General features: G+C 49.2%; 1 protein-coding gene and 1 pseudogene across 17 annotated transcripts in view; one reads left to right on the top strand and one right to left on the bottom strand.

The window, feature by feature from the left end:
• The window catches only part of CLASP1 (cytoplasmic linker associated protein 1), a 264,159-nt gene extending 252,522 nt beyond the window's left edge, over positions 1–11,637 (top strand). For all 17 annotated transcript variants that reach the window (XM_019802321.2, XM_034654388.1, XM_034654392.1 and 14 more), the window contains 2 exons: positions 898–1,014; positions 9,988–11,637. In XM_019802321.2, coding sequence (XP_019657880.1) covers positions 898–1,014; positions 9,988–10,074 — 204 coding nt within the window. In that variant the 3' untranslated portion in view covers positions 10,075–11,637. The remainder of the gene's footprint in view (positions 1–897; positions 1,015–9,987) is intronic.
• LOC109490025 lies at positions 4,863–5,238 on the bottom strand (annotated as a pseudogene).
• Positions 11,638–15,611: the final 3,974 nt, after the last annotated feature.

The following is a 15,611-nucleotide window of genomic DNA, read 5'->3' on the forward strand; positions in this document are numbered from 1 at the left end:
TTTCAGTGGGGAAGGTAGAGAAAAATCAGCTTCATGATTTAATAAATACTGCTGCTTGCTGAGCACTCGGCTTAGGAATTTAAATACAGACTGAAGAATCCTTGGGGCTGCTTGGAGAGCAGCAGGTAGTCCTATTTGAATGTGGGGCAGGGACCAGGCTGACAGGTAGATCGAGGCCCAGTTGTGGAGGCTGCACCTCTCAGGCTGCGGGTCCGGACCTTCTCCAGCCATCTTTGGCTGGCACAGAGGTTCTGCCCACAAGAGTAAGGGATGCACTTCTCATTTCTTAAAAAGCATTTTCACACAAGATTTGCTTTACCCCGGCGGGCACCTGTGTGGCTCAGTCGGTTAAGCATCTGCCTTCAGCTCAGGTCATGATCTCAAGGGTCCTAGGATCAAGCCCCTTGGCTCAGGGCTTCCCTGCTCATCAGGAAGCCTGCTTCTCCTTCTCCCTCTTGCCCCCCTCACTCGTGCTTGCACACTCTCTTTCTCTTTTTCAAATAAATAAATACGATTAAAAAAAAGACTTGCTCTACCATTGGGAGAAATGTGAAAGAATCTACAGTTTTCCACCCGTAGTTCCTCTCCCGTTCTCTGTGGTGCACGTGTGTGTTGGGTGGCGCTGCTGCGACGGCTGTGGTAAGCAGCACCCCGTGCACGGGCAGACCCCTGTGCCACTGGCCAGCCTCCTGCTTCCAACCCCAGGATCCAGCTCATTCTCGACACTGTCAAGTTTTGACCTCTCTGGGTTCAGTGGCAGATCTCAGGTGTGCCGTGGTGTTTGGCGACAAGTCCACGGGTGAACTGTGAGAGCATTTGTGGAAATGTGGGTGACACATGGACTGTGAAGCAAGTCTTTGATCTCGTTTCCTTTTTGTGTCCCCTCTGACTTTGTAGGGTTATGACAACACCGAAAGCAGTGTGCGTAAGGCCAGCGTGTTTTGCTTAGTGGCAATTTATTCCGTAATTGGAGAAGAGCTGAAACCTCACCTCGCACAGCTCACGGGGAGCAAGGTATGTATAGTGTTACATGGGCCCATAGCACCTGGGCTCTGCCAGCCGTCATAAATCTGCTTGGCCACAGCTCTGGCCTCCAGACAGCCAGGGTCCCTCATGGGCATCACGGTCACGATAGCAGGTTCTTCCCTGGTGCTTGCCAAGTCCCGGGTCCCGGATGCCGTTGTCTGCACTCCGCGTGTGTTGATGCATTCGTTCATAATAACATCCTTGTGGGACAAGGACAGTTATCCTGCATTTAACTGCCCAAGGGCACACACAGCTCAGCTTTTCCCTCACTTTGCTGCCTCTCATGTTCCTTTCAGAGTTTTCTAGAATCGGGGGCCGAATGTGGAACAAAAGGCCTATTAGGCTCATTGTAGCTGAGAGTGGCTGGAGTGCTTACTGGTTTAAAAATAAACTTAAAATCTGAAGAGCCTGCCAGGTGAGAGCAGCTGGATGTCCCAATCTCTGGCAGGAGAGGCAAGGGAGGGAGTGGCAGCTTGTACTCCTGGGCCTCGCAGGCCTCCGGCCTGGTGGTGAGGCTGCTGCAGGGACTGTCCATGGGGGAGGCGCGTCAACATGGAATTCAAAACACCCTGGCGGTATTCTGGATGAAAAAGTCTGGAGCTAGAGGTGCCCTCATGTGCTCCTTATGAAAGAAGGAATCAGCAAGTAACGCCCCATTTCTTTCCAAATAAAGCTATTCCTCTGACATTGCTGGTGAGCGTCACAACTAGAGCCTTGCTTCCCCAGCGTTCTAGCAAAGCCAGCTTGCCTGCCTCTGTCCAAGCAGGACTTGCCCCTCAGCACCATTGACACTTGGGGCCACTTTGTTGTCGGGGTTGTACTGGGCATTGTAGGAAGGTCAGCAGCATTCCTGACTGCCGTCTGTACCTTCCAGTAGCACTGCCACCACCGGGTGTGGTAATCCCCGTCAAGCCAGATGGCCAGATCGTCCCTGGGGGGCGGAATCCCCCCTGCTTGAGAAGCACTGATCCAGGAGGAGATACTTGACTCCTTTTGCAGACAGAAATAAGCAGCTAGGTCAGAATGTGTGAGTGAGGCGGGTGTAGGTAAATGACTTGGGGGCTCCTTGGCCTGATTCCATTTTCCACTTCCTCCTTTCCTTTTCTCCCACAAAAAGGCTCCTCACTGATCCCTGCCCTCGCCATGACCCGAAAAACACTGAGCCAAGAGTCACCAGCAGTTAGGACTAGAAGACAGTATTCACAAAGGGAATTCAACTTTTAAAATTCATCCGCATATAGTATTAGACCCTGGTTTTGTCTGGCAGTTTTCATTTTCCTCAGTCAGGCAACTGTCCCATCATCTCGTGTGATCCCTCTACTAATGGACTGAGAAGATAAAGGTGTTTTCTCATCCCTGTCCGGCCACTGACCTGCTGCTGCTCCTTCCGGTGGTGGCCTTGGGTCCAGTTACAGCTTGAGTCTGCTCGGGGCTGAGAGAGGCTGAGAGAGTCCGGCCCGCACACCGTTCTCCTTCGGTAGCCCAATTCATCCTCTCCCAGTTGTTAGATGTGGTAACTCCGGTCTGTTAATATGAACTGTGTAGACTCATGGATACATCACCACCACCAAACGTCAGTAGCCGACAGGGTGCTAAGTCTGTTCGAGTAGAAGTAAAAAGAATTCCTCTTTCTCTGTAGAGAAAGGCCCAGTGCAAGGACGCGGAAGGAATGCGTGTGGGGCATTTTGAGAGTGTCCCATCGCTGTGGCAGCATTGCCGTCTTTGGGGTCAGACAACCTGCCCTCTGGTCTCTGTCCCCCACTTCCTAGCTAGCTGTGTGACCTTGAACAAGCTTTCTTTTCTTTTTCTGATTTTTTTTAAATTATGGCAAAATACACATAACATATAATTTGTTATCTTAACCATTTTTGAGTGTACAGTTTACCATTAGTAAGTACATTGTGACCATCACCTCCAGAACTTTTCTCATCTTGTAAAACCAAAACCCTGTACCCATTAAGTAATAATTCCTCATTCCCTCTTCCTGGCCCCTGGTCACCACCATTCTATTTCCGTCTCTCTGAATTTGACTGCTCAGGTGCCTCATAAAAGTGGAATCGTTTGTCTTTCTGTGACTGGCTTATTTCACTTAGAGTAACGTCTTTGAGGTTCATTCTTGTGGTAGCATGTGCCAGAACGCCCTCCCCTTTTGAGGCTGAATAATAATCCATTATATGCACATACATCAGCTTGCTTATCCATTTTTCAGTAATGGACACTGGTTCTTTCCACCTGTGGCTGTTGGGAGTAGTACTGCTATGAATATGTGTGTACAAATACGTCTTCGAGACCTGACTTTCAGTTCTTTTGGGTTATCTATGCAGGACTAGAATTGCTGAATCCGATAATAACATTTCCACAGTGGCTGTGCCCTTTTACAATCCCAAGAACAGCCCCCAAGGGCCCCAGTTCCTCCACATACTCAACCAGCATTTGTTCTTCTCTTCTTGGTGGTAGCCGTCCCAGTGGCTGGTGGCCGTATGTTCGTTGGCTGCTTGTATCTTCTTTGGAGAAATATCTACTCAAGTCCTTTGTCTATTTTGAAATGGGTGTTTTTTTTTTTTAATTGTTGAGTTTTAGAAGTTCTCTGTATATTTTGGATATTAATCCATGTGTTTTGATGCATAAAATTCTTAAATTTTCATGAAGTCCAATTTATCTGTTATTTTGTTGCCAGTGATCTTGGTGACATATGCAAGAAATCAGTGCCAAATCCAGTGTTGTGAAGCTTTTGCCCTATGTTTTCTTCTAAGAGTTTTATAATTTAACTCATACCTTCAGGTCTCTGGTCCATTTTGAGTTAATTTTTGTATGGCATTAGGTAATGGTCCAATCTCATTCCTTTGCATGTGGATATCCAGTTTTCCATGGCACCAGTTGAAAAGACTACCCTTTCTCCATTCATTAACTGACGATTTTATAACCTGCTACTTTCCTAAATGTATTAGTCTTAACAGGGTTTTGGGGGGGGGAATCATTAGGATTTTCTACATATAAGGTCTTTCATCATCTGTGAATAGAGACTATTTTACTTCTTTCCAGTGTGGAGGCCTTTTACTTTTTTTCTTGTCTAATTGCTCTGGCTGGAACTTCTAGTACCAAACTGAATAGAAGTGGGGAACGTCAGCATCCTTGCCTTGTTCCTGATCTTCGAAGAAACACTTTCAGTCTTTTACCATTGAGCATCATGTTCACCATAGGCTTCCCATATATAGATTTTGATACGTTGAGGCAGTTTCCTTCTATTCCTAGTTTGTTGAGTAATTTTATAATCAAAGGGTGTTGAATTTTGTCCTATCATCAGTTGAAATGCTCATGTGTTTTTTTCCTCCTGTTCCTTTTTTAATGTGGCGTATCATATTGATTCGATTTTCATACGTTGAGCTATCAATGAATTTTAGGAAGAAATCCCACTTGGCCATGGTGTATACTCTTTTTAATATGCTGTTGAATTCAGCTTGCTAGGTTCTTCTTGAGGATTTTTACATCAGTGTTCATAAGAGATATTAACTCGTAGTTTTCTGTTCTCCTCTTCGTCTGGCTCTGGTATCAGGACTATGCTGACCTTACAGCATGAGTTTGGAAGTGCTCCTTAATCTTCGAGTTCGTGGAAGAGTTTGAAAAGGGTTGGTGTTAGTTTGCTCAATGTTTGATAGAATTAGCTAGTGAAGCCATCTGGTCCAGGGCTTTTCTTTGTAAGAAGTTTTTTGTTACTGTGTTTTTGCTTTTGTTTTACTGCTCTGGTCAATGAAAGGAAAATTTTATTGAGGTCCCAGGGCCTCAGGGCTCTGGCAGGAGGTGGCCCTGCAGGCAAAAGAAGAGCCGGCGGGGGGGTCTTATTTGATCTTCTTGGGGCGCAGGCTGTTGGTGTGGTGACTTCCCGCGGCAGGTGACTGCAGGCGTGCAGCAGAGCGGAACGCTTGCAGCAGATCATCTTGTCACAGCTGTATTTCTGGGCCAGCTGGCGGAGGGAAGGCTCGATGGTGCCACCCTGCAGGAGAAGTTCCAAGTACAGGGTTGCCTCTTTCTGAATATGATAGTCTGAGAGAATGCGGCCATCCTCCAGCTGTTTACCCGCAAAAATGAGATGCTGCGGGTCAGGCAGGATGCCCTCCTTGTCGTGGATTTTGGCTTTAATTTTCTCAGTGGCGTCACTGGACTCGACCTCGAGAATGACGGTCTTGCTGTCAGGGTCTTCACAGAGATCTGCATCTCTGTGTCTGCCACATGGGGCCGCTGCCACCTGCGAGAAGATTTTTGATTACTGATTCAATTGCCTTACGAATTATAGGTCTGTTCGCATTTTCTCTTTCTTCATGATTCAGTTTTGGTAGGTTTGATCTTTCTAGGAATGTGTCTGTTTCATCTGGGTTATCTAATTTGTTGGTGTGCATTTATTCATAGTGTTCTCTTATAATCTTTATTTCTTTTTTTTTTAAGTTTTTATTTATTTATTTGAGAGAGAGAGAGAGCATGAGCAGGGTGAGGGACAGAGGGAGAAGCAGACTCCCCAAGGAGCAGGGAGCCTGACGTGGGGCTGGATCCCAGGACCCCGGGATCATGACCCTGAGCCGAAGGCAGACGCTTAACTGGCTAAGCCACCCAGGCGCCCCTCATCTTTTTTATTTCTGTAGAATTAGTAGTAATGTCCCACATTCGTTTCTGATTTTAGTAATTTGAGTCTTCTTTTTTCTTAACAGGCTAAAGATGTGTTGATTTTGTTTATCTTTTCCAAGAACCAACTTTTGGTTTCATTGGTTTTCTCCATTGTTTTTCTATTTCTTTTATGTCTGTCCTAATCTTTATTATTTCCTTCTTTCTGGGTTCAATTTATTCTTCTCTTTCTACTTCCTTAAGGTATAAGTTAGGTGACTGCTGTGGGCTCTTCTTTGTCAGCCTAAGCATTTGCGGCTGCACGGTATCTTCTTTGCGCCGTGCCTGCTGCAGCCTGGAAGTTTGGGTACGTTCTGTTTTCATTTTCATTTGTCTCAAGATCTCTTCTAGTTTTCCTTGTGATTTCTTCTTTGACCCATTACCAGGACGCTGTTCAGTTTCCACAAATTCGTGAATTTTTCAGTTTTCTTTCCATTACTGGCTTTCCACTTCATCCAGTTGTGGTCCGAGAAGACACTTTGTGTGGGATCTGTCTTTGTAAGTCTATTGAGACTTCATCTGTGGCCTCACAGACGGCCTGTTCTGGAGCATGAGCTGTGCACTTGAGGAGAATGTGTATTCTCTTGTTGGGTAGAGTATTTTGCATGTGTCCGTTAGAACTAGTTGGTCCATTGTGGTGTGCAAGTCTTCGCTTTCCTTGACTTCTTTCTGGTTGCTCTTTACATTATTAAGAGCGGAGTCTTGAAGTTTCCAACTGTTACTATAAAACGGTTTCTCCCTTCAATTCTCCTTATATTCTGCTGGCCTGGTACTAGATACTGAAATGGCCGTACTTGGTGTATCTTCTTGGTATATTGAACTCTTAAGAACATATAAGGACTTTCTTGGTTCCTTGTAAACTTTTTTGGTTTAAAGTCTATTTTGCCCAATATGAGCACAGCCACCCCTGCACTCTCGAGTACAATTCGGATGGGGTGTCTTTTCCAGCCTTTCACTTTCAGCCTCATTGTGTCTTCCCTAAAGCGAGTCTCTTGTAGACAGCATGGAGCGGGACCATGTTTTCCTCACCCATCCTGCCCATGTATCTTTTGACTAGAGAGCCTCACCATAGCCGTTGGAAGTAACTACTGGGGAGGAGAGACTTCTGTCGTTTGGGTATATGTTTTTTATATTTTGTAGAGCTGTCTCTGTCTCTCATTTTTCTGCATTACTGTTTTCTTTTGTGTTTGATTTGTGTATTGAAACGTTTCTGTTCTCATTTCTTTCTGTGTGTATTCTGTAGCTGTTTTCTCAGTTGCTGTGGGGATTACATCTCATGTCTTAAGGTTATAATAGCCTATAATTCGCATTTGTACCAGCTGACGGAGCAAGTGAACCCCAGCCTCTTCATGTGTAAAATGGGAGAACCTGTGCTACCTCCCCCAGAGGATCCTTGAGAGGCTCAGATACGAGAGTCCTTAACAGCTCCTTGTGAACTTCTAAACACATACACGTCATCAGCTCTCTAACCATCTTTTCCTTGCACTTGCACTTACGTTCTGGACTTCGCTAGTGGGTACTTCATTGGTTTTCTTTTCAATTAACATACAGTGTATTATTAGCTTCAGAGGTGGAGGTCAGCGATTCATCAGTCTTACGTAATACCCAGTGCTCATTATATCATGTGCCCTTCTTAATGCCCATCACCCAATTACCTGTCCCCCCACCCTCTCCCCTCCAGCAACCCTGTTTGTTTCCTATGATTAAGAGTCTCTTATGGTTTGTCTCCCTTTCTCATTTCGTCTTGTTTATTTTTCCCTATGATCCTCTGTTTTGTTTCTTAAATTCTACATATGAGTGAGATCATATGATAATTGTCTTTCCCTGATTGACTTATTTCGCTTAGCATAATAACTTCTAGTTCCATCCACATCGTTGCAAATGGCAAGATTTCTTTTTTTTTTTTTTGATGGCTGGCTAGTATCCCAGTGTATATATAACTACCACATCTTCTTTATCCATTTATCTACTCAATGGTTTTGACTGCAAATAGGTACAGCAGTGTTCAGCAACTCCTTTTTAGCCAGCCTTTCACAGAAATAGAACTGTCCTGTCTCCTAGCACATTTTATTCTTCTTTAAAAAGTCTTTGATTCAACAAGTATGGGTTAGGAAGCTGCTCTCTACTATACCACTAGCGTATGTGGGAAAAGCAAAACCTCATCCCGCCCTGGGGTAGCACAAAATGCATCTGGGGACAGGACTGACACAAAGAGGCCTGCAGGAGTCACCAGCATGTGGCTGACCCAGTGACTGGGTCGCGGGCCCACTGGAGCAGGAGGAAAGGTGGAGGCCTCCTGGAGGAGGCGGGACTGAACTGGGGGGCTTGGCAGCACAGGGCTGAGCTGCAGAGGGAGAGAAGCAGGAGCAAACTGCCGGAGGGAACAGCAAGAACAGCTCGGGTAGGAACAGGAGAGGGGTGTCCGGAGGACGTGTTTTCTGAATAACATTAACAACCAGTTAATGGTGAAGTTGGTTCTAGAACTGTGTTAGATCTCTTGAACCTCAGGCTGGCACTTTGATGGATAGGGTTTCCCTCAAACCTGGTCAGCCCTGGATATAGCACTCTGAACCTTAGAACATCAGAACCCCCATGTAAAATGATGGTACTGCCCTCATGGGGCACCTGGATGGCTCAGTCCATTGAGTGTCCGATGTTTGGTTTCAGCTCAGGTCATGATCTCAGGGTCGCAGGATTGAGCCCCCACGTTGGGCTCTGCACTCAGCAGGGAGTCTGCTTGAGATTCTCTCTCCCCCTCTGGTCCACTCGTGCACATTCTCTCTCTCTCCAAATAAATAAATAAAATCTTTAAATAAAATAAAAGGTTTAAGATTTTAAAGGGGCAGGAAAAGCAACCTGCGCTGTCCTCTGCTCAGTTAAAAAGGCTAAGGCCACACTACAGGTGCTGGCGTGGGGAGACCCCAGCGCTGGACTGTGGAATAAGCAGCAGGCCTCAGACTGCTTACTCCCTTTGTGCAGAAGCACGCAGCACAGCCGTCCATTCCTTCTCTGCACGTACCTTTGAGTGATAGATCAGGGACTTTGCCTCTCCTGGGAGCTCCGTACACTTGCCGTTCTGGTTCCCGCTTGTCACTGGGGGGCCCACTTTCTCATGCACCACACGCTGAGCCTCTCTTCTTGGGTCCCCCTGGAGACCAGCCTCGTGACCTGCTTAGAGCAAGGCCGGTGAAGAGCTGTGGGTAGGAAATATTTCGTAATTCCCTCAGTCTTATAAGGTGTGTGTGACGTGCATATTTATTGGCCTTCCGTTTCCACAAGTACTTGTTCTTTTTGTTCTTAATATGATCAGGCCAGTTGTCAACATAACATACTAACTTAGTAGCATTCAAGAAGCATTTAAGAACCTACCATGTTACGCACTGTTTTACGTATTCGGAGGGTCTTAGGGGGCTTACGTTAAAAGCAGATAAGATCTCGGTTATGGAAGCCCCTTGCATTGGGAAGCCCGTGAACTGCAGCACGGGGCGGCACGCGCAGAGGCGCAGTGAAGCACCCGTGCCCCGGGACTGAAGGAAAGGAATGGCTGCGTCCCGATGAGCGGATGAGGGTCGCCTTTGTGCACGTGGCCTTTCGGATCGGTCTCTGATGTCACAGCACTGCAGTAGGCTTGAGGGGGCCAAAGTAGGGGTGGAGAGGAGGTGTGCTGTGTGGAAGGAGCAGCTTCGGCAAAGGAGTGAAGGTCAGAAGACTTAACCCGTAGCCTTGCTGAACCTACCCCGTCCCTGTGGGGCACGGGCCCACACCCTGCTTTCCGCGCCAACTGTGTGGAGCCGTTGGCCACAGTCACCCCGGCACGTGTGCCTCTGCCCTTCACGTACCTGCTTCCCCGGAGCCTTTGTGGCCCACCTGGTTATAGTAACACTTTTCATTCTGTTCCTGAGACCCCATTGCACTCTCTCTCCCCTAGACCCTGACCTCCTCCCCTTGCTGTGGCCCTCACCCCTGCCAGATATGTGCTGCCCTCAGTAAATGCTTGGATGATGACTTTCTCAGCTAAGGAACATGCTCTTTTCTTCTCCTTTTTTTTTTTTTTAAAGATTTTATTTATTTTTGAGAGAGCACGAGCATACATGGGGGGAGGGGCAGGAGAGCTCCCCACTGAGCAGGGAGCCCAATGCAGGACTCGCTCTCAGGACCCTGGGATCATGACCCGAGCTGAAGGCAGTTAACCGACTGAGCCGTCCAGGCACCCAGAACATGTTGTTTTGTTATTGTCACCTGGGTTTTTTTCCTTGTCTGTCTGATTGCTTTTCTCCTGCTAATGTGTTTTTTGTCTTCTCTTTGCAGATGAAGCTACTAAACTTATATATAAAGAGGGCCCAGACCACGAACAGCAACAGCAGCAGCTCCTCCGACGTGTCCACACACAGCTAATGGCAGCGCCAGAGTCTCTTTGTGTAGCCCTAGAAGCAGTCGGTGGTGCCTCTCAGAGACCTTCCCCATCCTCCCCCTCATCGGCTGCCCAGTCAGTACCAGGAGGCCCGCAAATATTTATTACAATCAGTATTTTGGTCCCTTCCAGCTTTTGTGTAGAATCTTACTGGTATTGAATGTAAAGGAAGCAAGGCCTGTATTGCAGTCTTCATACGAAACAAATGGAATAAGAAAAGAGCCATACTTAAACACGTCTTGTACAGCCTGCTGAGATCGTAAAACCATGTGTGTGGGGTGCAGTTTCAGAACATCAGAGCTCTCTAGCCAGCGCTTGGTAGAAAGGAGCATTTTCTCGTAGTTAATAACATTTGAGGAGGGTGTGTTAATTTGTGCTGCTTCCTCATCTTTGCTTGCTTGCTTCTGGATACGGCCTGTGATGCCAGGAAAGGGCTGTATGTCTTTCAGTTGTATTGTGAGACCCACTAAGAATATGAGTCAAGTCTTGGCAAGAAACAGAGAAGCCTGAAGATGGTCTTGTAACAACCACGTGGGATTTTGCTTGTACACGATCTGGACTGGGAGCCCCTTCGAGGACTGGCTCCCCGCCCCTCTGAACACTCCACTCGCGCTCTCCCCGCCCGGAGCTTCCAGTTGAAAGAATTCTTTCTTCCATTTAAATCCAAACACAAAAGTCAAGGTAAATCTATAGCAGCCGTTCGTGGGTGCCTAACGTGGCATTTCATGCAGCATGGAAGATAGAGGAGAAGGTGCGTGTGTGTGTGTGTGTTCCATTGCTCAGCTCTTGGGGAAACACTGTGTTAACGGGGCTCTGCAGTGACCCTGGTGCTTGGTGGTTGGGATTTTCAGGTTTAGCGCCATCTCGTTTCCTCCCCCGGAGCCTGTGCCTACGCTGCTCAGTTCTGGAGTGTTCTCAGTCAGTCTGGCCAACGGCAACTCTGCCATCCCAGTTTTGACTTCTCACTTTAATTTGGGTGTAAGATCAAAGAAGAGTACAGAGAGGCCAAGTATCAGAATCTTTTTTTTTAATTTTATGGACAAAAGTATTTCCTCGCTCATCTGTTGAAATAGTCCTTGTTTAAGAAAGAAGTAATTTAGCGGCTGGCAAATTGCAGAAAAACAGGATTTGAAACCCAGTTTTAAAGTCTGTTTCCTTTTCTTCAATGAGAAATTATTAGAGAAACTACACTTCTTAAAAATTTTTCTTAAGGGTTTGATTGCTCCAGTAAAAAAGAACTATACATTTGGAATCTGGTTAAATACATTTTGAGTAAAATTCTTAAAGCCAAATGGAAATCCTTGATGCCATCCTGAAGACTTCTGTCCCCTGTCTAAATGGGACTGCTTGTTCCCTCTGAAAAATGCCTACTCTGGGGTATTTTTTAATGAGGTGTCCGCTGTCCGATGCAGAGTCCCTGCAGCGGGCAGCACTCAGAGCAGAGACTGTGGGGTCAGCGCGGATGTCCACGCCCCCCCCTGCTCTGGCCCTCCAGCCTCGTGGGGGAGCTGCGACACTGTGGCACACGAGCTCCGTTTCATTCAGAGTTTACTCTTTTTTTTTTTTTTTTTTTAAAGATTTTATTTATTTATTCGACAGAGATAGAGACAGCCAGCGAGAGAGGGAACACAAGCAGAGGGAGTGGGAGAGGAAGAAGCAGGCTTACAGCAGAGAAGCCTGATGTGGGGCTCGATCCCCCAACGCCGGGATCACGCCCTGAGCCGAAGGCAGACGCTTAACCGCTGTGCCACCCAGGTGCCCCCAGAGTTTACTCTTGATACTTCATCTGGAGCTAGGCACTGAGAGTGACGGTCCAGGAACAGTGAAGTCAGTGTGCCTTCACTGAGAGAGAAGGAGAGAGAGAGAGTGAGTGAGAGTGTGTGTGTGTGTGTGTTTAGGGGGTATCTCACACATGGGGGGAAGTACCCCACCGCTGCTGTTGAAGGAACTTCAGGGGTGCATTTAAGTGGTTGAATATTATTGACTTATTTTTGGCTCAGAACATAGCAGGACCAGGCCTTACTTTCATCGATAAATACCGTTTGTTAATATTTCACTAATGGGATTTCCTTTTTACACTCGACAAGTGGTCAGGGCACCTTTTGATTACTCCCCTGTTGTAGACACGTGCGCTCTGGCTAGGTTATTTATGAGTTCTTTTACACCTGATGCGTTTGGAAAGACCTTCCTTCTTGAACTGACTCCCTGGTCTCCCGGTTTCCCGCCTGCAGTTGGAAAGAATCTCGAACATTGCCTAACGTCCTCATTAGTACTCACAAAGGGCTAGCCTTGAATGTCACTTCCCCAACCTTCAATCTCTCGACCTAGAGAGAGAGATACAATCACTTTCAGGTCTCTTGGCCTCAATCAGAACCGCTGCCCTCGTCGTCGTCGGAGAGACTCGCATGCCGCCACCACCTCACGGGGAGGGAGCTGCGCCCGCCACCGCCCTCCCGAATCCCGGCCAGCAGCCGCTGCCTCGCCGCCTCCGCCTCCTCCCTGCAGGCCTCCTGTTCTGCCGAAACACCACAAAGAGCAGAGCACCCAAAACTGTGTTTGCCTCCCCTGTTCACCCGACCGTCCAGGACCCCGAGGAACCCTCCCGAGCCTCCCTCCGGCTGGGGCGGCTTCCCTCCCGGCTCCTGCTTCCCAGGGCGGGGCCGCAGGCTGAGGCGGAGGGCGGCTCGAAGCTTCCTTCAGGTGCGCTGTGTGCGCTTGGCTGGATCCCGCGGATAGCCCGGGACTGCCTCTCTGGCTCCCCGCCGGCTTCCCCCTGTGCAGGCGATGCAGCCCATTCCGGGTCTCATGAGTCTTTTTCTCTCCCTGCCGCCCTTTATTTATCAAGCCTAATACTACACGTTAACAGCAAATAAGAACTTTGTAGAATCCCACCAGGACTTTGCTAACAATGATGTTTGGAAATGAAAAAAAGAAACGCTCTGAAAACTATCAGCCACCAAAATAGTTTTGTCGGCACTGTGTTCACACGCATGGTCCCCACACCCCTAGGTTGGGTTTTTTGGGTTTTGTTTTTGTTTTTTGGGGGCTTTTCATGTTACATCCATATCTGTATTTATATCTTATTTGTTTCACTATCAAGTGTATCATGGCAAATGTACAGATTTTTTTTGTTAATAATGTGCTAGGATTTGCTAAAAAAGAAAACATTAAAAAAAACCCTTTTGAGTTTGCCCTAGAATAAATGAGACTTAATTCAGTTTCCTGCATTAGAGCAGTCTTTTTCCTCCAGGGACCCTGTAGATAGCTTTCTCCTCGATGTCAGCAAGTCACTCTAGGGGGAGCGTCCCACTGCCCTGGGTGCTCTCCAGAGTTGTCCCCTTGCACCGTGCAGTGGGAGAGTTGGGCATCAAGACCCAGGTGGGCTGTCTGAGCCAAGAGAGAAGGTTAGCTTCCTGGAATTCAGCTCGGGCTGCTGCTGGGAGCAGGCTGGAGCTCGGGAAGGGCTTGGGGGGGGGGCCACCTGGCAGCCCAACGGAGCATGGACTTAGGAGGAACACATGCAGGACTGACCAAGGGCACCAATCCACTTTTTTGAAAGCTTTTACTAAACAAAGATTGGGAGCGTTCCATTGTTTACCGTGAGGCACCTCTAGTACCACCACCCCACGACTCTGAGCCCCCTTTCCCGGTGGCCCAGCACCTCCATCCCCTGTTTGACCGGAGACAGCAGAGTGATAGGATTACAAATGCCCGGGCTCACGTCCCAGCTCCCACCCTCCCCAGGCAAGTCGCCCCTCTTCCCGGCCCGGTGGTTCCATTTTTAATGTGGAACAAGAACTACTTCCTGGCAGGGCTGTAAGGGTTCGTGGAGATGATGTCAGTGAGGCTGCCGGCCGGGAGTGAAGGCCGCCGACGCCCCTGCCCTGCCTCCCGCAGCAGAGAGGGAAGTTGCCTGGTGCAATCACCCCCGCAAGCCCGCAGGCACACTCCATTACTCATTAGTGAATGTGGAAAACCCCCGGGGGCACAGACCACAGTCCTTTGGGTCTCTAACCCCTGGTGCCATTGCCCTGCCCTTCCCAGCACTGCCGTCTTGAAGAGGGTCACAGCCCTGGTTGCGGGGTGGGGGATTCTGAGGCCCACTGCCGTCCACAGCTCTTGGCTTCAGGGAATCTGATTGATCTTCTCTCCAGAAAGTGCACCTTTCCACTCACTCAGTTTTGCACTCATAGGTTCCAGGACCCCCTGAACCTGTCCAAGTTTCCCAAGGTGAAAAGCTCTGACCTGAAGACCATATATGCTCTTGACATTCTTGGGTCATTCACGAAGGTGGGGGACGTGCAGCTGACAGGCAGCATTAATACCACTCGTCTGGCATTTAGACTTGGGAAAATTCTCATCTGTAGCATCGGACTGATTTTTCCACCAGTTCCATGATGCAGATAAGGAGCGTGCTGTCATGGTCAATTGCCGGATGAGGAAACTTGAGTCATGAGGCACAAAGAAAAGCCCCAGCTAGACGGTGACAAATGTTGGGGCAAGACCCCTGTCTAGCAGGTGTCTTCTCAGCCTCCCCTGTGTCCCACTCTTACCACATGTTTCCTGGAACCACAGATGGCATGTGGGAGTCCCCCGGGGGGGCTGGCGAAGCAGCCTGCTGGGCACCAGCCCCTGAGCAGTAGACTCTGGAGGACTGGGGGGCATGGAAATGTGCATTTCTAACAAGGTCGGGGTGAGGCTGATGCTGTTGGTCTGGGGTCACAGCTTGAGAACTACTGCAGCGCCCTTCGCTGAGAACAGGACGGGCGGTTTGGTCCCGAGCTTTTGGACGATCCTAAGAGAAGCTGTCGCAGAAAACAGCCCTGGGCTTCAGCAGGGCCGGCCGGGCCGCGGCTGACATCAGCGGGAATGATGGGGACTAACTTAGCCTCCCGACTAGGACTTTCGGAAGGGAATGGGGTGCGGATGGCAGAGGGAAGCCAGGAGTGTCCGGGGCAAACAGGACATTCACCCCCTCCCCCACCCCTCCCCACCCCCCACACGGAGCAGAACGTTCCCCGCTCAGGGGAAAGCTCTTCCTGCAGAGCCTTCGCGCAAACCGCTCGGCTTCCTCCAGTATTTATTAACTCCTGCTTCAGTGGCTCCCGGCAAGAACGGACAAAGGTCATGTGAATGGGCATCTAATCCCGGATTATGTATTTAAAAAACATGAAAATGCTTCCACCCCAGTGCCCTCCTCAGACGGCGGGCCCGCTGCCAGCGCCGCGGCCCCGGAGGTGGACCGTGGGGCGCTGGGTGCCTCCGGAGGCGCAGCGTCCCCGGGGAGGGTTCCCTGCCCTGCCGGGGCCCTGCCCGCCGCTCTCCCCCCGCTGCCGTGGCTCGGGGTCAGCGCCACCCCGGCCGAGGTGTCCCCAGCTCCGGCACCCACGAGCGCATCTCCCCGGGTCTCCTGCATCCCCGTCTGCGGACCTGCGCGGCCTCCTCCCCAGCCGTTCGATGCCACGCTCACGACACCCACGTGCCTACGGGGCCTAGCGGGGGTCGGGCCCCCCCCACCCCG

The sequence above is a fragment of the Ailuropoda melanoleuca genome, chromosome 2 (genome assembly GCF_002007445.2).
Source record: "Ailuropoda melanoleuca isolate Jingjing chromosome 2, ASM200744v2, whole genome shotgun sequence".
NCBI lineage: Eukaryota > Metazoa > Chordata > Mammalia > Carnivora > Ursidae > Ailuropoda > Ailuropoda melanoleuca.